The sequence below is a fragment of the Terrapene carolina genome, unplaced genomic scaffold (assembly GCF_002925995.2).
Source record: "Terrapene carolina triunguis isolate 2854851 unplaced genomic scaffold, T_m_triunguis-2.0 Scaffold112, whole genome shotgun sequence".
Taxonomy (NCBI): domain Eukaryota; kingdom Metazoa; phylum Chordata; order Testudines; family Emydidae; genus Terrapene; species Terrapene triunguis.
In genome coordinates this window covers 8,089,246-8,112,749 of record NW_020664463.1, presented here as the reverse complement: position 1 = coordinate 8,112,749, position 23,504 = coordinate 8,089,246, and the positions used below count along the sequence as shown (strand labels likewise).

The window sequence follows — 23,504 nt, the reverse complement described above, 5'->3', positions numbered from 1 at the left end:
TTGCAATGTTCATTTATCAGCATCAAATTTCATCAGCCTGTCCATTCACTTAGCTTTGTTGTCCATTCACTTAGCTTTGTTAGCTCCTTCTGAAGTTCCTCACAGTTTTCTCTAACATTGACCCACCTAAATATTTTTGTGTCAACTGCAAGTTTTGTCACTTCAACTCTAACTTGCTTTATTTGACTAAGGAATAATGTATTTCCTGCTTATACTGTTGATCTGCCTAATTATATTCCTTTACACTTAGGGTGACCAGATATCCCGATTTTATAGGGACAGTCCCGATTTTTGGATCTTTTTCTTATATAGGCTCCTATTACCCCCCACCTCCTGTCCCGATTTTTCACACTTGCTGTCTGGTCACCCTATTTACACTTGATGCATTAAGTGTCCCCTCTTTCCCTTCAGCCTCCCCTGTGGGATGGGGAAGCAGCTACTGACACAGCTCACAAGTTCCAAAGGGACTTTCTTGATATTTCAGTTTTATCACACAGTTCAATGTATCTCCCTTGTTCCCCAGAAAAGTGCCACACTGGTTCCTTATTTTGTTGTTGCTGCTGTTGAATTTCGCTCTGAATCAAAATATTAAGCTGTGAACTTTTCAATGGGTTTACAAATAGCCAGGGCATGCATTGAAATCAAGCACTTTGAAGTCTCAGCCAAACACAAGAAGTTTTGTCAATCAGAATTTTTTCACGTCTCCAGTTGCTGAGAAACACTAATTAAACATTCAGTGGCAAATGGAGAATGAGGGGTAGGAAGGGAGGGAAGGGAGAGGATTTAGCACACATTTTCTATAAAAGGAGCCATGCATTGCCCACACCCCTCATCTTTATGCAGTGAAGCAAGCTCATTTTTTATTCCCTGTTATTTTTCCCCTTCTGTCTTTTTGTCACAAACACACAGGGCTCAGTTTTCCACCCCTCACTCACTTGGAGAAGCTCTTACTTTCATGAGCTGCCCCAGTGACTTTTGGAGTCAGTGGGACTGCCCATGGAAGTTCTAGTTAAAATGAGTAACGGTTGCAGAATCAGACCCATATCTTTTATTGTAGGATGCTGACATGTGGCAGACAGGGCTGTGTGATAAAATGTGCCCTTGTAAATGAGGTTATATAAACACACTGTTGCACCTATGGAATAAACTGTACTAGGGGCATATATAATGACAGTGTGAAGGCTAAACAAGTGATTATGGCAACAGCACAGGCAAAGAAACTTTATTGTTTTCTCAGATAGATCAACTAACTACCCCAGATCAATCAAACATTCCTGTCAGTATCAAGTCACAAATTACAGCACCCCGATTTCTCCAAAATTTCTCTCAATATGACTGACAGCCATGCTCCACCTTAACTTGTGTTTGGAAAGCCTGCTTTCTCTGTCATCTCTAATTCCTTGAGGACAGACTTCCAACCTTCAAAACCTTAAACTGTCTCTTCAGATGAAGAAATACTGAAACTGTCCCATCCTCTTTTAAGCCAATCACCCAGAATTCAAACACACAATCTCACTGTGGTGCTGAGGAAGGCAGAGGCCTATACATTTAAAAATAGCCACTCTGGAAGCACACTATAAAAAAGAATGGAATTTCATCTATTAGGCACTGGGGGGGCTGTACAGTTATTTTGCAAATGCAATAGAATCCTGATTTTTCTAAATTCCACTATCTCAACCTCATTATCTAATGACCTGCCAGTGTGTCTACCTGCCTGCCAAGCAAATTGCCAGTCTGTCCGTTCTTAAAATGTCCAACCTGTTTATTACTTACTGCTTATAAGGGACTACAACCATTTGTATTTATGTGTCCTTGGTGTGCCAGAGAAAGCTGGGTCCTTTGATCCTATCTTGGAAACTCAAGATAGAGGAAAGCCTTGGGAAAATTCTGAACATTAAGTATGGCATAAGAAGTTCAAAAATACAGAAATTAAGAAAAAATGCAGACTTTGGGCCAGATCCTCAGCTGATGTAAATCAGCACAGCTCTGTTCTAGCCCTATGATTCCTCCCCGGGATCAAAGAACATAAAATTATGAATAGTCAATGATGCTGAGAGTGATTCAAAGATTTATCTTTGGTTCTGATGAGAGAGAAGAAGAGAGCTGCTCTTTCAGGACCCCTGCTTAAAAAGAAAGCACTTCAGTTTTGCTTGAAGCTAAATGGTCAGGAACCAGCAATCATGTCTTAAAAAGACATGGAAAGAAGTGGCTGAAATTGTACAGGGAATAGATGAGAGCAGCTGATGAGGTTGCTAGGCTGTGCCATACAATGGAATGTCTATAATGGCCTGTCACATGAGCCAATTTAGAATGACAATAAAACAGGCTTCTTGGTGTTTATTGGTGTTGCTTACCTAGTAAAAAGTTGTCTCTATTCTGGGATTTGGCACTCACATACTCTGTCTCCTGCTGACAGAGAGATCTAGAGAGTGCTTCTCTCACGTGAATATATTGAAACAGACTGGTCCACTATAAGTATCAGAGGAGCACCTGAACAAATGGCACACTCATTGCCCTCTTACAAGTTGATCTCTGTGTTGAAACTCTGTTTGCAAGTGCAAGGTTTGCCTCTGAAAAGCAATTCTGCTCCTGGATAACTTGGCAGTGCAACCTGATACTTGAGATACCATGAGTAGGGATGGCTCAGTATAATGTATTTTCCTGCCTTCTGATATAGCATGCCAACTGTGACCAAAGCATACTATGGAGTATGCTTTGACCAAAGCATACTATGGAGTATGCTTTGGTATAAAATAAAGTCCACAAAACTCTGCTCTTGGATGATAACAAGAAAGTGTCACTTTATGAAATCATTAAGCGATCAGACTTACAAGTGTTGTGCATGTCTTGCAGAAACATGGGATCATTAAAAAGCTGATTCTCTGGAGAGAAAGCATGGGTATTGTCAGGCTCTGAGATCAGCCTTAGACCAAAGATTGAGGACACCGACAAAATTCAGGTTGAAACTTCAGCTAAATGAAGTGAAAAACTTGCTTCTTCCTACCAGACCCAGTTTCTGATAGAGAATGTGTGAAGGATCGTAGATTGCAACAACAGTGAGCAAGGACACTGCCATCTCTGTGATGAGACAGTTGTGGAGATAGTCTGACATGGACACGGAAAGAGCATGAACTAGAGTGAATGTGACAATGAGGAGAAAAATGACACAATCTCCACGTTAGTTTCTGCACATTCGAAAGCTGTGGAGTATTTGAAAAAAATGTATGCTGTACACAGAAAGCCAGAGTGACTGAAATCCTGTCTAGCATCGGATGCTCCCACAAACTCTTCACACAAAGTCTTCAAGAGATGATTTGATACTTTATTATAATAATGGGGGGGAAACACTTTCAACTGACTTTTTCTCACAAAAATGAAGTGTAGTATTTTCAAGGTACAAAGGGCATTTAGCTAATGGGAACTGAGTGCCAAACAGCCATTTATGCCTTTGAAAATCTCTCCCTCCACAAATGTTTTTCAGTGCACAGGCTGAACTGGTTGTATGAAATGTATAAAGTCACAGTATATAATCCAGATGCACTGCATTTATTTTATGTTAATTGAAATCCATTTCAATTTATTTTTAATTGGCTCCCTGATTAATGAACACATCTGGTATCATGCAATAAGGATACTACCCTCCTACATAAACAGGGAACAACAGGAAGAAAACAAATATCTTGCTCTATGGTTCCTTTGAATATACTTTTTTGCCCAAATTTTCAAAGGACTGTGTTTGAACTCCTCCCCTGCCATCTTGAATTACTCACCTGTGTAAAAATGACCACTCCAACCCAACAAAGCAACATACATTCACCTAACTAAGCCCTCCTCCTAGTTAGCTCTCCCTTAACTTCAGATTCCTCCTGCTGTGCTCCCTTTTGACCAACCAGGGATCAGGGATATGTTCTGGAGTTTGGCCCCAGATTAACCCACCCCTCCCCATGGAGGGGTCCTTCATGTGTGGATCTCCCCTTGTCTATGAAGAAATGGTATTGGGGTGCCTCTGTGGTACTCTTCCACCCTCCTCCAGCGACTCTCTGTACGGAGCTCTCTCTCTGTGCAGGCTGGGGTCTGTGCATTGGAAGGAAATGGGGTCAGGCCAGACCAAGGTAAGAGGGGCAGGCTGGGGCAGGACTGGAGATATACCTATCATCCACCCTTTGGTCCAGCAGAACTTCTTCAACATGGTGCTCATGCTGTATTAACCTTTTCACAGGCCCCTCCCACACCAGAGATCCCCGGGGAGTTTCTCTGGCAGTTCATTTTCATTGGAGCTTCACCTACAAGAAGAAAGGGCAGGCAGCCTCCAGGATCCTGACCCACAGTGGGAGTACAGGACCTTGTGTGGATGACCAAGGTCACATGCAGATATTTGGCGCAGCTATTCTCAGGGGGGCACATTCCTGCCTAGCCCCTTTCTCCCACTGGGAAGTTCTCTACAAGAAAATACTCAGAAATATCGGCGTAAAAAGTGGCTTTTACTATGCGAGGGGGCAATGGGAGGGGCCTAAATATATGTCAAACCGTATTATGCAAATATCTCATCCTTCCATCCTTTCTAAAAACAGTTTTTATCATGCAAACAAACTCCCAACCAGTGTTTAAACATTGGAACAGATGTAATAACACAACAACCACTTCCCTATATCGATATAGTTCTCTTTTCAGGAAAAGATTTGTTGGCCCCCATTACTCTGTTAAATCTGTTTTAAACATGCTTCTGTTGCAACTGAAAATTGCCTCAATCCCGCATGGATTTAATATTTATCTCACTTCTACTGTCATCAAGTATTAGAAGCAGGACTACAAAGAGACCAAAAAGCAAAGATGAAAATGTAATTTATTATAGAGAATTCAATACCGCCTCCTTTTAATCCTTCTGCACTACTGTGTGTGTCATGGGTCTCTTATCTTAGCTATTTGGTTCTGTTGACTCAAAGGTAAATCCAATTGTTTGACTATTCTCGCAGTTCGTTCTTTAAAATGTTCATGAGATGAAATAATTGAACTTAGCCAAATGTATTGTCTAAAGACAAAACAGTACAATAAAAAAAGGAGACATACCCACCCTCTTTTTGAGAAGCAAATTCTCACAGCATGTTCACCTAGCACAGAAGGTGTTCTTCAAAGATATGCATTTCAACTAGTAATTTGTAGGATGATTTTACAAGTTAAAAAACTCTTTATGTATCACTAAAATTGAACCCACTAGTTCCTACCAATCCTTAGCTGCTTGTTCTGGACCTTCCTTATCTTTGTTTTGGATACTAGCATTCAGGGCCATGAAGATACCTTCCTGGCTTGTACTGGGGCAGAACATTAATGTATTTTGCCTTTGACAAATGTCCTGTTTTCTAATGCCAAAGCTGACTTCAGCTTTGCAAAGTGTTGTAGGATATTGGACATGGGGCAACAGAGTTGTGTGGAGAGCATAATACATTCAGTTAACGTAACTTCCCAACAAGTACACCTCTACCCCGATATAACGCTGTCCTCGGGAGCCAAAAAATCTTACCGCGTTATAGGTGAAACTGTGTTATATTGAACTTGCTTTGATCCGCCGGAGTGCGCAACCCCGCCCCTCCGGAGCACTGCTTTACCGCGTCATATCCGAATTCATGTTATATCGGGGTAGAGGTGTATATATATGTAATGTATATTATATTAGTATCATGCCAATAATACCTTTTAATGTGGTGTGTACTATGCCTAACATATATGTAATATTGGCTAACAGTCCACACTGTGTCCCACATTTGGGTCTTGGCAAATAGACTCAGCTGTTGAGAGTCCAGCATGACAGTGGAAGTTCTCACTATGTGTGGGTGGGTGTCTGGGTTCGGATAAAGACTTCCTCCCCCGTCCTTGTCCCCCCAAATCTTTGCAAACAAATTGAAATTAGCCTTTTATTTTAAGTTTTAAAAAAATCAGCAATTATAATTATAATCATAATTATTCATTTTTTCCCATTTCTTTACTTTTGGTTTCTGACCAGAACCAGACGTAAATACCAAAATACCATGGGTGAAACCTTGGGCTTACTGATATCAATGTCAAAGCTCCCATTGACTTCCATGGGGTCAGGATTTCGGCCTATAGGAAGGGCTGTTCTCGCAAGATTTTCAATTCACTTTTGCAAACTCAAAAGGGCTGGACAGTTTAGATAAGCATGACCAATCATTCAAAGTTCACCCTTCACTTGTTTTCACCAACTTCTTGGGAAATTGAGTTACCTGCATCTTAGTGACAATCAAGAAGGTCTAGGTGACCATGGATTTATCACAAGATGCTTTTTATTTAAAACTTTTTCCATAAACTGAGAGGAAAATGAGGATTTTTGTTGTTGACTTTATTACTTCTGAGATTTATTTTTCTTTTAAAATCAGTGTATGGAAATCATTTTTGTTCCCACCAACAGGCACTCTGTATGCAGGAACCAGCCGGGGCAGAAACACAGCTACAGGAAGTTTGAATGGAAAAAGTAGAAGGCTGACCCGGTCAGCAGGGGTGAGTAGAGACTAAGACAAATTCCATTTTCAATAAAGCAAGAACAGTGGGGTTCAGAGAAAGAAAAGGAAACAAAAAACTTAATTTTGTTGAAAATTCTTTTTATTATTTGTGTTCTAAGAGAGAGGCCTACATCAGAACCAGTCATTCAAGACTCCAGATCTGACTCTGTATCGAAACAGTGCAACTTGATCACATCTATATAATGTGACCATTACAAACACCACTGTATTGGCAGGAAGTTTGCATTCACAACTTGAGAGTATGGGTCTGATTCTCATTTATAATGAGGCCCTTTACACTGCTCTGGTAGGGTTAAGCGGCCTTGAAGTGGGTATACATTTTCACCGACTTTAAGACCTCTTTATATTTACACTATCCTATAGAAAGACCCACAATCAAGCCCTGTATAATGGGCCCATCCCAGGCCCCTAAATTTGTAAATCCCCAAACTGGAAGAACGTTAGGCTCCCAATCCAAACTTCCTGGCTTGGGTTCATCTCTAATTTTTTCTAAAGATCAGTTCCATCATTTTTTGTAATATAGAATACTTTCTCTTAACTAATAGATACGTAAATGCAGGCGATACCTAGGAAAATGCTAAACATTGCTTCGGTATCAGACCCACATTTCTTAAGACCTGAGTCAAAGCTCATTGAAGTCTATGGGATTTGACTGTTAATGAATACTAAGCTATATATAAGATTATTATTATAGACCTATAGAATATGTATTATTATAACTCTATTATGGTTAATGTTCTGCAAAGTGCTATTTGCATTTACATGGCTGTAAAAATGTTTATCATCCACAGCCGGTCTATGTACACTAGACTGAAATGAAAAAGAAATCCTGGACGAATTTTTTAAAAATTGGATGTGCTTGCTTCTTAACTGTTAACATGATATAGGGTTCTTCCACTAGGTATAGGCCTGTGTAAATAAACATATCAGTGTCTCAGTTTTCCCTTCTGTAAAGTGGTAGCAATAAAGCATATCTCAAAGGGGTGTTGTGATGCTTGATTCATCAGTGTTTGTAAAAGCACTTTCATATCCTCAGATGAAAGGCACTTTAGAAGTTCAAAGTATTAGCATTAGTAACACTAGATAAAATGCCCTTTGGAGTATGAATCATGCTTTTGCCAAGAAACTACTTGAATTAAAAGAAGCTGATCATCCAGAAAGACTGTTTCCAAACATCTGTGTCTCTAATCTCTTGGTTTTCGAAGTAGCATTCAGGGTTTAGCTGAGCAATTCAACTTTACTGTCACAGTTAAAAATAACCCTACGTGATGTTTTGGAAATGTAGGGGTCTCTTTATTTGCAGCCAGAGATATGAGACTTGATTCTTATTTATACTGAAAGCCCATTACACTGACATATCCTTTGGGTATGTCTTCACTGCAGAGTTAACCCAGGCTTTTGTTTCTAGTTCCCTTCCTGTCCCCACCCAAAAACCTCTTCTGTTTGGTGGTGCTTTCAACCACAGTAGCGGGGGCTATAAAGCCAGAGTGAGGCTTTCATTTGAGCTGGGAACCCACCCGCTTTGCAGTGAGGACACCGGCTTAGCCACTCAAATGCTGATAATCCTCCACTGCCTTCCCAGAAGGACAGACAAATTCTCTCACGGTTCACTAGGAAAGAACCATAGAGCGGTTCAACTTACTGTAGCACCAGAAGCCATGGGATATGCCCCCAGAAGTCCTAGTGACATGCATGGGGGAGTGCAGCATCACTGAGGACACAGTAACTTGAGTGTGTCTTTGCCGTGTGGGGGGCTCACTCCTGTGCTAAGCTAACCTAGGTGTTGATCACTCATGCTCAGGGTGCTGGAACAATTTGTATAGTGGGGGTGCTGAGAACCATCGAACCAAACTAAACCCTGTATATGATAGAAACCACTTCAAGCCAGGGGATGCAACAGCACCCCCAGCACCCCTAGTTCCAGCACCTATGATTGTGGTAACCACAGTGAAAATGTATCTTTAGAGTAAATAAAAATGGTGCACGTGCATGGTGCAATGGTGATGTCATCAGCTAGCTAGGAAATTCTGAGAGGCACCGAAGATTCAGCTCTTCCGGCATAACCTTCAATGGAGGCACAAAATTCAGAAGCCCTAGAGAGTTGATCCCATATAACGGGCTTTTCTACACAGGAAAATTTACCAGGATAATTCTACTGCTATAGTTATACCAGAGAAACTCCACATGTGGAGACTTTTATTGTGGGATAAGAGTGCCTTTTTCTGCCTTTAGCTTATACCAGTTCCAAAGTGACATCAGCTAAACTGGGAAAAGGCACTCTTCTTGAATAATAATGTCCAGCTAGGGAGTTACACTGGTATCGCTTTAGCCATTTAAAGATAACAGCATCGTTATGCTGATAAATTTCCCTGCCTAGACAAGCCCCCAAAGTCCCTTAGAGAGGTTTTCAAAGTATATGTCCTCTGCTACATATTCATTTTTGAAAAGCTGCTCTCACTGGGGGTTAGGTGACTCAAGTGATTTGATAATGACACACAGAGCCTTTCATCTCTTGATTACCAGTTCAAATCCAGCCCAGGCTGATAGTGAGTGACTATGTGATGACACTAGTGAAATGAACTGATAGTCTGTTTCCAGTGGACAACTGTCCCTCCTGCAACAAACTAGCCTCCTTTGTTTGCCATCTCAGTAGACAGACTAAAGACAGAATGGGATAGACTGTGAATTGCTGTACCCCCAGGCCTCTAGAAGAGGCTCCTCAAGGGCAAGATAGAGACCCATTGTTGGGATGGAGTGGGGAAGCTTGCATTGACACCACCTTTTAACAGCCATAAATTCACTAAGAAAGAAAATGCAGAGGTCAGGATCCCATCTCCCTGCCTAATTCAGCCAAGTTCACAAAGAATTGTTCACGTTACTTTGTGTTACAATTTTACTTTTCTTTAGGAGGAGGAAATGCAAATCTAATGAACAATGGGATGTCCCAGGGTGTGGGGTCCAGTCATCAGCTCTTAAGAGAAAAAGAGAGAGAGAGAGAGAGACTGCAACTTGTAAGGAATCTTGTTGATTTTGAAAAGGATGAGCTCATTTGGAGGGACTTCAGATTATCTTCTTCTCCAGGCAGGAGCAGAGGCAATGGTCTGTTTCAGGTGTTTTCTAATAAAAAAAAGGCACTAATCCAAAAAAACAAAAAAAAAGAAAAAAAAAGGCTGCTCATCTTTTAGTTTGGCACTTACTGAAGAACGTAGAAAGTGCTAATTTCATTCTCTACCCTTTGCCACTAGCACTTCTGCAGCTGTTTCTGCTGTTCATGGGAACACATTTTGCAATAGCACATTGTGTCAGGCAATCCTACCTCCTGTGATCAAGGACATTTGCATTTAAAGACACTTTCTCATGACAAAAATATACCTTCCTCAAATGGGTTTGACTGCTTCAGTGCTATATAGACAGAGTTGGGAAAGCATTGAAAGGTTAAAATACTACTCAGATAATAGAAACAGAACCAGAAGTTCAGTTGCTCACCCAGCACTGCCGTCTGGCCATTGGGTGGAAGGGGATGGTGAAGAGGGCACTCCTAGCTCTTCCCAGAATTCTTCTGTGGCCCTGTAAGTAGTGGAGGATGGTAAACAGGACTGGCTTACCCCAGAGCTGCTCTGTGGAAGCAAGGGTAGAGAGAACAGGGTACCATCTGGCCCTGGATTTCCCGTTTGTGGTCCCCATCCTGCAATTACATCCTCTCATGCAAAGCCCCACTGGGGCTCCCTGCAGGTGCAAGGGTCTGCTCATATGGATCCAATTGCAGAATTGGTGCCTTTTTTGTTATAGCCCATGCTTTCAAAATGATATAGTCCTGCAGAATTGCTAATGCATCATTTTGCCTTTCCTCATTAATCTCTCCTTCAGTGCTATCTCCTCCCATATTTGAGATTTTTAAAAAATGAAACAAAAACAATCAAATGTTCAGATTTCTTTAAAAACTGTTAGAACTCCAATAAGCTCTATTCCTTTCCCCCATATTCTCTGTTGTGGACTTTGTGCTTCACACCCTCCTGCCCTATCTGATGTCGTTCTGAATGTTGTTGTTTTACTAATTTAGAACGTAAGATACTTAAGAAAGGGGTTTTGACTTGTTACACATCTGTAACACATCATGCAAATCTATAGCACAACATATATAACCTCAGACAATTATTAGCCACTCGTTACCTGAACTATGCAAACTTCTTTGAGATCTGAAAAACTGGACTGAAGAACAGGCACCTGTTCGTGAAACTTCCATTGTTCCCTGCTTCTAACTACAATATATTGCCAATACCAAGAAAACAGCTTTTTTTATCTATTGAGACCTATTCTCTACAGGGCAGGGATTATCTCTTCCTCTGTATTTGGAAAACACCCAGCAGCCTTTTGGTGCTAGGCAGTCTCCATAATAAATAATAGTAATCAATTAATCTTTTGTCAGGATATAAAGAAGATTTAAATGCAGTGTTTCCCCCCACATAATTCCCATGTTACACAGACAATGTGCTTTCTGTTTATTTTTGATGAGGACCATTCCTATGATTCTGACTGAAATACTTTAAGCAGCTGATTAGGTTACCCATAAGATCTCTAATGAACAAATCACAGCTTTCTTAGCACATTGCATGGTACCACATAGGAAGACAATAACATTATTTGAATAATGCAAGTTTCAGTCTCTCTTTAACAGCATGGATCTTTGTCTCTTTATACTTTGATTTCATAGGGAGGGCCCTCTACTGAATAAATGACAATTTTTTCTGACAGTAATTGAATAATTCAATCAAGCCTATCCAAAGAGATTGAAATAAAAGGAGGAAATTAGTTTTTTTTTCTTAAAAGTGACTTGGTTCCTGAAGTCTTGATTGAACATAGAGAGGATTGAATTAATCAGTGTTTGAACTAAACCAGGGGTTCTCAAACTGGGGTTCAGGACCCCTCAGGGGGTCGCAAGGTTATTTCATGGGGGGGTCACGAGCTGTCAGCCTCCACCCCAAAGCCCGCTTTGCCTCCAGCATTTATAATGGTGTTAAATATATTAAAAAGTGTTTTTAATTTATAGGGGGGTCGCACTCAGAGGCTTGCTATGGGAAAGGGGTCACCAGTACAAAAGTTTGAGAAGTACTGAACTAAACAGAAGGTACACTGCATATTGTGTGTGTGTGTGTGTATTATATATGCATGCACACACCAACTACACCTTCAAAAAGTTATAAATATACTTCTAGATGATAGTGTATTAAAATTAGGTGAATAAAATAAGTAAGTATCCATAATCACAGTGAGGCCAGTGCTGGAATCATACACAGCTGTGTGAATAGTGATTTTAGCACTTCCACTGTTATCGCTGCTGTCATTGTGCCCACCCCCATCCTCTGAGCACATACATAAATATCCATCATAGTAGGTCTGAGCACAGAGATATTATCTTGTTCTTCCCTTCCCTCCATACTAGGTTGGCCAGAGTGATAAAATAACAAATGGCACCTGGGATTAATATGTTTAGACAAGAAGGTGAAGCATTCGAGTTCCACTTAACGCAATTTCTTTTTCCTTCTTACCTAAACTGTTTCATTTGCACTTAGCATTATGATTAAATAGCTCCAGCTGGGAGGGTTCATTGTCTCAATGGATCAGTAATTGACTATAGACTAGAGCCTTTCACCTGTATGCCACCCGTTCAAATCCAGCGTAGGTCATGATAACCAATTATTGTTACAACCGTATGGCTATGCTGTAGTCTGTTTGCAATGAGTTGTGAGTCTCAGTCCAGTTTCTAATGGACAAGTGTGCACATCTCAAAGCACCACCTTAAAGTAGCAATCTCTGTAATGGGGCCAAAGGCTGAATAGACCTGGGATATGTCTACACAGCAGCTGGGAGGATGCTTCTCAGTGTGGATTGACAGACACAGACACTAGCTCTGCTCAGGCTACCACGCTAAAAATAGCAGTGTGGTCAAAGCAGCACAGGCAGCGGCTCAGTCTAGTTGCCTGAATACATCCCCAGGGGTCAGGGAAGTCTGTATTTGAGCAGCTAGCTCAAGCTGTTGCCCATGTCATCATGAGCACACTGCTATTTTTAGCATGCTAGCTCAAGCAGAGCAAGCATGTCTATCTACCCGCTCTGGAACACAGCCTCACAGCTGCTGTGTAGACATATCCATAGAGAATGAGCAATCTACTCAGCCTTAGAGTTGATCCCTCCAGGACAGGGTTGAGGCACATTGGTGGGACAGCATGGAGACACTGACCCTGCTTACCACCGGTGCTGTGGATAGATGGCAATCAGTCAGGATTGCTTGTTTTATAAGCTTTAGTTAATTTCAAGCAATAAAAAATAGATCCAGTCATTCATACAGATCTGTGAGGATATGCTTAGTGTATGTTTCACTTTTCCTTCTTTCCACCCCACCCCCACTTAGACAGGCACTGGAGAGCAGGTAAGGGCTATTCTGGAAAAAGAGACCAAATTCTCCTTCCGTCTCAGTTCCTTCATATCTCATACTAATACTTATGTCCAGGCAAACGAATACCCAGGCACCTTCACTTAACAAGCATTCCCTTTTTTAACCAGAGTGGAGCTAAGTCACTCCATGTTCCAATTCACCATTTAAAAATGGGAGACTCTTTCAGAGACATCTTCAGTACTAGCAAGTAACTGGGAAGAAAACTGATTTCGAGAAAGCAAGCAGCTTCCATTGGCTTTGTCTGTGCCTGATGTCATCCTTAGGCTCCATCTACACTTGAACTGTAGCCAAAGCATCTGACCTGGTGACAATATAGTTGTCCCTTAACCTGGTTAGAGTCTGGTTCAAAGTAGTAGTGTAGAACTGACCATGTCCTGTTAACTGGCTTCAAGCCTTGTACTGTGCACTGTGCTGTAACGTTGTTAGAGATCAGACAAGTGGCAATCAGGTCCTCTGACTCATTTACACTTGTAATGTTGATAGGACTTACTGGGTATGTTTGCACAGCCTGCAGCAGTGAGCCGTTCAGCCCGGCTCGACGGACTTGGGCTAGTGGGGTTCGCCCTAGTGCTCTAAAAACAGAGGTGCAGAGAGTGCTTGGAAGTTGCGGCTCAGGCTGGAGTTTGGGCTCTTGAGCTCACCCTCTCTGTAGCCTTTAGAGCCCAAGCTCCAGTCCGAGCCTCAACTCCAACGTGCTGTCTACGCAGCTAGTTTTAGAGGGCTAGCGCTAGCCCAAGTCAGTCGATTGAAGGTGGGATGTTCGCTGCCACAGGCTGTGTAGACATACCTGTTAGGAACAAAGCTGAGGTGGTTCAGATTGCTATTCAGTAGCTCACAAGGCGATGACCTAGTAATGTAATGCAGTTGACAGTGGAACCTAATAACAGTCTTGGGTGTTTTGACAATGGGACATGAGTGTTCACTGAAATACTTTAATGGCTTGGAAAATGTGGGTGTGAAGAATTAGTGGCAAATACTTTTATTGGATGTTTTATTCGAAGGTTTGAAGGTGTGCATGTGCCACAAGATGGGGTTGGTTTAGTACTTCTGTAGCATCAAAATACTAGTGCCTAACTCTAGTATCACATCATATGCACCAGTGCATGTACAATCCCAACAGTTCTAGGACTGAGCACTAGTTTTGCAGTGATCACAGACTGCCATAAAATAAAGTGCAGGTCCCAAACGGCAGAAGCACAGTAGTGACCCCATGCTGGAGTAATTGCACATTCATAATGACGACAATATGGAACCACCTTGGGCAATACCAGGATGATGAACAGCAACTCCCTTTCTGATGTCTGCCTCTCTGTCCATCAAAAAAAAAATGCTGCAAATCACATCAGTCTCTCTACATGCTACATCCAGGAGAGGCTGAAACACACAATGAAACTCCCTATAGATCTGGGCCGGGTCGGGGGCTGACCAGGAGGTTTGAGCCCCCCCGGGGCCCAGAGGAAGCCAGCGCCTGTGCCCAGTCCTCTATAGTTTCACCCTTTGCTAACATACAGCGAATTGAAACCCGTCGAACAGCTGAGAGGTAAATGTATTCTGGGAATAGATTTGTTCCCTTAGCTGAAATTAGTGTTAAGCGTGTTCTGCTGTCATTTGCTTCCCATACAGCTGTCACAGCATGTGTTGTGCCATTTTACAATAGATGTCAAATATAAGTGGAAGTCAAACAACTGCAAATGGTTAGGTGAAGGGCAGCTTCTTTTTCTTTGATTCAGCATTAAGAAAGATCCTGCTTCCATCTATATTGGCTTTGAAATTAGTTTTAGCAAATATGTACAGGAACAGTACACATGAGCATGTTGGAAATAGTGAGCATGTTTAGAGGGAGTGTCATTTAAGTGCGTAACAGCAGTGCTGGCACAGTGACCCTGCAGAGATGATTATGCTGGCTAATGATTAAAAAATTGCAAACAGCTGTTTCTTTAGCCTGTGGAATTGCAAGAGCAGGGATTTGAGGCAAAGAGCACCAATCACAGAAGAAATAGTCACTTCACACAATAGGAGGTCTAAGGGCATGCTGTACATTCTCTGTATACATTTATACAACTGAGTCCAAGTGCTGCTTATGGAGGTAATTGAATTTTTATTGATGCCATGTAACTTCCTACTCCTTAATTTTTTGTAACTTGCATTTAATTTTTGGTTTTATTGTTTACACACACTGAGTTTTACAGTTTAAACAAACTTAATCTACTTAAGAACATAAGAACGGCCATACTGGTCAGACCAATGGTTCCTCTATCCCAGTATCCTGTCTTCTCACGGTGGCCAGTGCCAGATGGTTCAGAGGGAATCAACAGAACAGGGCAATTATCGAGTGATCCACCCCTGTTGTCCAGTCCCAGCTTCTGGAAGTTGTAGGTTTAGGGACACCCAGAGAATGGTATTGCATCCCTGACCATATTAGGTAATAGCCATTGATGGATCTATCCTCCATGATTTTGTCTAATTTTTTTTTAACCCAATTATACTTTTGGCCTTCACAACATCCCCTGGCAACAAGTTCCATAGTGTGTTGTGTGTACTTCCTTATGTTTGTTTTAAATCTATTGACTATTAGTTTAGTAGGGTGACCCCTGGTTCTTGTATTATATGAAAGGGTAAATAATGCTCTCTTATTCACTTTCTCTACACCATTCATAATTTTATAGACCTCTATCATATCCCCCCTTAGTCGTCTCTTTTCTAAAATGAACAGTCCCAGTCTTTTCAATCTCTCTTTATGTGGAAATTGTTCCATACATCTAATTATTTTCTCTGTACCTTTTCCAATTCTAATACATCTTTTTTGAGATGTGGCAACTGGAACTGCATGCAATATTCCAGGTCTGGACATACCATAGATTTATATAGTGGCATTATGATTTTTTCTGTTTTATTACCTATCCCTTTTCTAATGGTTCCTAACATTCGGTTCGCCTTTTCTGACTGTCGCTGCACATTGAGCGGATGTTTTCAGAGAACTATCCCTAAGGACGCCAAGATCTTTCTTGAGAAGTAACGGCTAATTTAGATGCCATCATTTTGTATGTATGGCTGGGATTATTTTTTCCAATGTCCATTACTTTGCACTTATCAACACTGAATTTCATCTGCCATTTTGTTGCCCAGTCACCCAGTTTTGTGAGATCCCTTTGTAACTCTTTGCAGTCAGCTTTGGACTTAACTATCTTGTGGAATTTTGTACCATCTGCAAACTTTGCCACCTAACTCCTTTTTCCAGATCATTTATGAATATGTTGAATAGGACTGGCCCCAGTACCGATCCTTTGGCGTCCCCACTATTTACCTCTCTTCACTGTGAAAATTGACCATATATTCGTACCCTTTGTTTCCTATCTTTTAACCAGTTACTGATCCATCCTTCCCTCTTATCACATAACTGCTTACTTTGCTTAAGAGTCTTTGGTGTGAGACCTTCTCAAAGACTTCCTGAAAGTCTAAGTACACTATATCCACTGGATCACCCTTGTACACATGTTTGTTGACCCCCTCAAAGAATTCTAATAGATTGGAGAGGCATGATTTCCCTTTACTAAACCATGTTAACTTTTCCCCAGCGTATCATGTTCATCTATGTTTCTGATAATTCTGTTCTTTGCTGTAGTTTCAACCTGTTTGCCTGATATTGAAGTTAGGCTTACCAGCCCATAATTGCCAGGATTGCTTCTGGAGCCTATTTTAAAAATCTGTGTTACAATAGCTATTCTCCAGTCATCTGATATTAAGGTCTGATTTAAGCAATAGGTTACCTACTCCATTTAGTAGTTCTTCAGTTTCATATTTGAGTGCCTCAGAATTATTGGGTGAATATCATCTGGTCCTGGTGACTTAATACTGTTTAATTTGTCAATTTGTTCTGAAACCTCTTCTATTGATACCTCAGTCTGGGACAGTTTCTCAGATTTGTTGCCAAAAAAGATGTCTCAGGATATAGGCATCTCTCTCACATCCTCTGCAGTGAAGACTGATGCAAAGAATTCATTTAGCTTCTCCTCAAAGGCCTTGCCTTCCTCAAGTGCTCCTTTAGCACCTGGATTACCCAGTAGCCCCACTGATTGTCTGGCAGACTTCCTTCCTCTGATGTACTTTTTAAAAATTGCTATTAGTTTTGTCTGTTTTGTTAGTTGTTCTTCAAATTCTTTTTTGCCTAATTATATCTTTACACCTGACTTGCCAGAGTTTATTCTCCTTTCTATTTTCCTCAGTTGGATTTGACTTCCAATTTTTAAAGTGTGTCTTTTTGCCTCTAACTGCCCGTTTTACTCTGTTCTTCAGCCATGGTGGCATTTTTTTGGTTTGCTGCTTATAATTTTTTTATTTGGGGTATACATTTCGTTTGCGCCTCTATTATGGTGTTTTTAAATAGTTTCCGTGCAGCTTGTAGGTAGTTCACTCCTGTGACTGTTTCTTTTAATTTCCGTTTAACTTAGCTTCCTCATTTTTGTGTAGTTTCCCTTTTTGCAGTTAAATGCTACTTTGGTGGGTTTATTTGGTATTTTCTCCTCTACAGGGATGTTAAATTTAATTACATTATGGTCACTAATACTGAGCAGTTCAGCTATATTCACCTCTTGGACCAGATCCTGTGCTCCACTTAGGACTAAATCTAGAATTACCTCTCCCCTTGTGGGTTCCAGAACAAGTTGCTCCAAGAAGTGGTCATTAATGGCATCTAGAAATTTTCTCTCTGTCCTGTCCTGTCCTGAGGTGAAATGTGCCCAGTCAATGTTGGGATAGTTGAAATCCCTCATTATTATTGAGTTTTCTGTTTTTGTAGCCTGTCTAATCTCCCTGAGCATTTCACAGTCACTGTCACTATCCTCATCAGCTTCTCTGTAGTATAGTTCTTGTGTATACTCTTATTATTCAAGCATGGAATTTCTCTTCATTCAGATTTTGCAGTACAATTTGATTCGTTTAAGTTTTTTAATATATTTGACTCTATGCTTTCTTTCACATATAGAACCACTACCCCCCTCAGCATGACCAACTCTGTCATTCCTATATATTTTGTAACCTGGTAATTACTATGTCCCATTGATTATCATTGTTCCACCAAGTTTCTGTGATGACTTTTATATCAACATCCTCGTTTAAAACCAGGCACTCAAGCTGATCCATTTTAGTATTTAGACTTCTAGCATTTGTATACAAGTACTTATAAAATTTGTCAATATTTAGTTGTCTGCCAGCATGTGATGGAACTGAAGGGGACTCTTTTTTATTTGACTGTTTCATTCAGATCCTACCTGTCCTTTACCAACATCTATCCTCTCCTCTTTACTAGCATATAGAGTACCCCCTTTACTATATCATTCCCTAAGATATGTCTCTGTCCAAACCCCATGCTCCGCTGCACCGGTTGGCTTTCCCCCAGCTCTTAGTTTAAAAACTCCTCTATAACCTTTTTAAATTTACATGCCAGCAGTCTGGTTCCTTTTTGGTTTAGGAGGAGCCCAGCCTTCCTGTAGAGGCGCCTCCTATCCTAAAAGTTTCTGTGTTTCTAATAAACCTAAATCCCTCCTCCAAACACCATCATCTCATCCACACATTGAGACCCTGCCGTTCTGCCTGTCTACCTGGCCCTGACTATGGAACTGGAAGAATTTCAGAGGCTGCTGCCATGGAGGTCCTGGACTTTAATCTCTTACCTATCAGCCTAAATTTGCCCTCCAGGACCTCTCTCTTACCTTTCCCTATGTCAGTGGTACCTACATGTACCACGACCACCAGCTCCTCCCCATCACTGCACATAAGTCTGTCTAGGTGTCTGGAGAGGTCCACAACTTTTGCACCCGGTGGGCAATTCACCATGTGGTCTAAATGCAATAAAACCTTGCTCATTCTCACTTAGCTAATCTGCAGACTTGATAATTCTGCTAAAAAAAGGCAGCAAATAAAGATTTAAAAGTGCTGGGGTCAGATCTCCTATTACTTTTACAAAATACAACTACAGAACATTCACTGGCAATCTATGAAGTATTATTACAAATAATTAAAACTAAACTATCACTTCAAAATAAATGAAGTAAGTACTTTTGGTAGTGCAATATGACTGATGATTTTAATCATGTTTTTTATCTTCCTAATTTGCAATATTTGGTAAACTTCAGCGAGTGCAAATTTTAGCGCTTGTCAGAATTTCCAAGCTCACAATCTTGGAGACTTACATTTATCCAAAAAACAGGTGAAGCTTGAGAAGTGGCAGTGCAGGCTTCCTCTCACTGTCCTGCCAATGTGCTTAAACCAGGGGTGGGCAAACTTTTTGGCCTGAGGGCCATATCTGGGATTAGAAATTGTATGGCGGGCCATGAATGCTCACAAAATTGGGGTTGGGGTGCAGGAGAGGGTGAGGGCTCTGGTTGGGGGTGCGGGCTCCGCGGTGGGGCTGGGGATGAGGAGTTTGGGGTGTAGGCGGGTGCTCTGGGCTGGGACCGAGGGATTCGGATGGTGGGAGGGGGATCAGGGCTGGGACAGGGATTTCAGGTGCGGGGAGAGGCTCAAGGGTGCAGGCTCCAGATGGCCCTTACCTCAAGCAGCTCCCAAAAGCAGTGGCATGTCCCTCCTCTGGCTCCTATGGGGAGGCAAGGCCAGGTGGCTCTCTCATTGGAGCACCAGAGAGGGGCCATGCTGCTGTTTCTGGGAGCCACATGGAGCAGCCCCCAACCCTGCTCCCCGGTTGGAGTGCCGGAGGGGGGCCATGCCGCAGCTTCCGGGAGCCATGTGGAGAGGCCCCCGATCCTGTGCCCTGGCTGGAGCGCCGAAGTGGGGCAAGCCCCAGACCCTGGTCCCCAGCGGGAGCTTAAGGGCCGGCTTAAAATGGCTGTCAGGCTTGATTCGGCCCGTGGGCCATAGTTTGCCCACCCCTGGCTTAAACCCGTTCTTTATACTTTGATCTCCATGTCTTTTCATTCCTTGGTACCTCTGCTGAGGCTATCAGCATAGGTACCAAACAGTGACGGGGTATAGTGATTTTCTTGATGTAGAAACCTGGCCAAGGAGACCTGGACTGCGGTTATGTAATTGTTTACAAAGGCCACCAAACAGCCATTAAATCCATTATTTCAATAGAGCTGGTGAATTTGTTGTTGATCAATTATCCAGTGAATTCTGGCCTCGAGTCATTTAAGAACTGATCCTGGTTTTTGAGACTGTAGTAGTCATTCACAGGTATTTGCAGAATATTTTAACAAACAAATTTGAGTCTAGTGGTTGTTTGTGAGCTATTCATTTTAGTTATTTATTATATATGTAGTCTGACCGGCCATGTAGGTCACCTGGTATTGTTTTTGTGCCCTGATGAGTTGGTTGAAACTTTTTAAACAAAGATAACAATGAATAACAAATGGTGACTAGTGATTACACTTGTATGTGCACAGATGCCTTAGTTCAATATGACACTGTGTATTTGCATGATAAACAGCCACTATACAAACATTATCCAAAACCAAAACCAAACCTACTCACACAAATGTGAAGGAACAGCAAATAGGAAATATAAAAGTGGTTGTACAAAACAGCTGGATTTCAAGAGGAATTTATGAACACTGTCTTTGCAATATTTGAGCATCTCTAACTTTCAGTCACTACCAACCAGATTCAAACCTGTGACACAAAGGTGAAGGTTTCTCTACATCCTATTCATTGTCTGATCCCTGAGCCATTTATTCTTCCCTACAGCTAATTTTAAGAAACTTCACACACCATGGGTGAGATGCTTCCCACTGCTCCCACCCTACTGGGCCACATCCACATAATAGGGTCAAAGTGGCATAAAGGGGTCCTAAAAGCTCCATATCCAGCTGGAGGAAGATTCCCAGGATGAATCATGTGAGAACTGGTGAGAAAGCATTCTCACTCGAGGGGATCTGGCTATAGAACAATCTTCAAGAGGAGATCAGAACAATATAGAGTCTTATATCTTTAGGAAATGTTGCAAAACCTTCCTCTTCGATAAAGTCTTTCTACCATAATTGATGCTCACTATACAAAAACCACCTACTATTCCCAATCCCCTACTACCATACCCCCTCCCCCAAAAAACTCTGCTTCAAGCAGAATTTTGACCCCCAAAAGTAAGAAGAGTTAGAGATTCCATAAAGTCTGCTAGGGATGTCGTTGTTGCTATTTGTTTTATGTGGAAGATGTTCAGATACTACAGTGATGGTTAGCAGTGTAAAATCCTAAGATAGATAGATACATTCCCCCTGCATGGGCACTGTGGAAGAAAGCCATACTATTACTTCTCATGGATCCAATTGCAAACATTGGTGTAGGTGGTGCACTAATAGGTGGGGTCTGCACTGATGGAGCTTCTGGGCAGTGCTGCAGCCCCTTGGGCAGCCCTGCCAAAACGCAGACAGGGCTGTTCACATTATCTCAGGGGCCTCTCCAGCCCCCAAGCAGAGTCCAGGAGGATGCAAAGGTGGCTTAAAGCTATGCTCCTAGAGGTGCAACAGAGACACCGGGTGCAGTTAGGATAATGATGCTACACATAGAGATGCTAGCTCTAGTATGTAGATAGGACAGAACAAGTACTCTATTATTTTAAGCTTGTGTTGTGTTAAATTGTAGCTGCTTATTTAATTTTTAATCATTTCAGCCTGTACGCACTACATGGCAACACGATGTAGATTATGTAATCACAACAGATGGATGCAGGGATCAAGTAAGAGGCAGCAGGTTTAGAAGCAAGAGTCAGAGATACTTGCAGCGGTTAGCAGTGTTGTCTGCTCTTTCAGTTTCATCATGAGCAATGGTATTTTGGCCTTTGCTGCAGACAGTTTCAGGATGGTGGGAGAAGCTGTAGCTTGCACACAATTTCCAGGCCTACCCAGGGGAAAACCTCCTCTGATTGGCTGCCTTCCCCACTTTTCCACCTTCTGGGGAAGAGCAGCCAATCAGAGCACTTCTCCCCTCCCCTCAGGAGCTGAGAGCAGTTTTCAGCTAGGGAACGTGGGGAAAGGGTGAAGTCGACACCATTCTCACAGGAGGGGAGGGGAGATGAGGGAGCAGAAGATCCTGCAGCTCAGGGCAGCTCTGGCTTGGGAAGGGAGAGAGGGTGAGAAAAAACCCTGGAACTGCTGCCGACCATCAACTTCCCAAACTCTGAAAAGGGTACCCAGCTCTAGGAAGAGCAATAGTTCTCTGAGGGGCATGGGGCAGATGTGGGACAGGAGGAGCAAAGTTGATGTGGGAGTTGAGGTGTATAATTAATTGCTGAGATGGGGAATGGGCAGATATGGGAGTAGGAGTCCACAGAATTAATTAGTATTTTGGGGCATGGGGAGAAGCTGGAAGCATCAGGCAGCCAATGAGAGCTTCTGCATTGAAGCCAAAATTGCCTTACTCTATCAGTTTGGGAGAGTTGTTATACGCACTCTGGCAGTGGGCAGGGGGAGTTCAAAAATCAAACCCACAATAATATAATGTTTAAAACAAATCTCATGATTTGGGGGACCTGACTTGTGCTTTTTTAACTTTGGAGGTTGGCAATTCTGAGTTAGCTAGTCATCCACTCAGCAGACCAGTAATACATTACATCTGATGATCTAAATGTGTTTTACAAGCATGGATAAATGTAATTGCATTGAACTCTCATGAGGAGACTATCCCCATTTTAGAGATGAGGAAAATGATGCACAGAAAGATGGACTGTCCGAAGGCGATCAGGCAGTGTGTGGCAGAGCAATAAATGGAATCCCAGGTCTCTTGACTTCCAGTTCTATATTTTAAAAGTTACTTGCAAAGGGTTTGGAGGGGTGAAATTAAGCTTTTGGGAAAGCTATGTCTTCCTGAGTTTGTGCAGTGTCAATGCTCAACAGATAAATAATAATAATAGTAAACATTCATATGGAGCCAAGCAGTCTACAGATGACAAATCTGTGGTTTATCAATTTCTTGGGAGGCACGTCAACAATCCATTCATATTTATTGCTTCTGCTGTACCTTTAAACTGACAACTATTCCTTTCTGGTTAAAAAATATCCCTAACCATTCATCTTCCGAGCTCCTTAGCCTTTACAAAGATTCTTGTCCCCAAACCAAGGCTTCTCCTCTTCAAAAAATGTCCTAATCCTCCAAATTCTGTAAAGTTTTTACTTTATTGGCAGTGTCCTATATAAGCACATAAACAACTGATAAATACATACAATAACACATTTTAGGAATCACTCTGATGGTCATAGCTCAATATCTTAAATAATGCACAAACTCCCTGCTAGTTACATGGGGACAGATGGCAAAGAGCTAAATGAATAGAACGCTGAGATCCCAGAAGGGTATTCTCTTTGCTTTTTGTACCAGGATATTTTTAGTTGGAAACAGAGATAGGTCAGCAGCTCCAAAATTTGAGGGTTTCAAAACCTGGGGCCAGATTCTTAGCTGGTGTAACTTCTTTGACTTCAATACATGTACACAGGGCCGGCTCTAACTTTTTGCCGCCCCAGGCAAAAAAGAAGAGCACCGCCCCGCCATACCCCCCCCCCCCCCCCCCCCCC

General features: G+C 41.9%; 1 protein-coding gene across 1 annotated transcript in view; it reads left to right on the top strand.

Annotated features, from left to right (window-relative positions):
• LMNTD1 (lamin tail domain containing 1) overlaps positions 1–23,504 on the top strand; it is a 251,476-nt gene that overhangs the window by 203,251 nt on the left and 24,721 nt on the right. Inside the window, exon 14 of the mRNA XM_029911684.1 lies at positions 6,422–6,510. Within this exon, the coding sequence (XP_029767544.1) occupies positions 6,422–6,510 (89 nt within the window). The remainder of the gene's footprint in view (positions 1–6,421; positions 6,511–23,504) is intronic.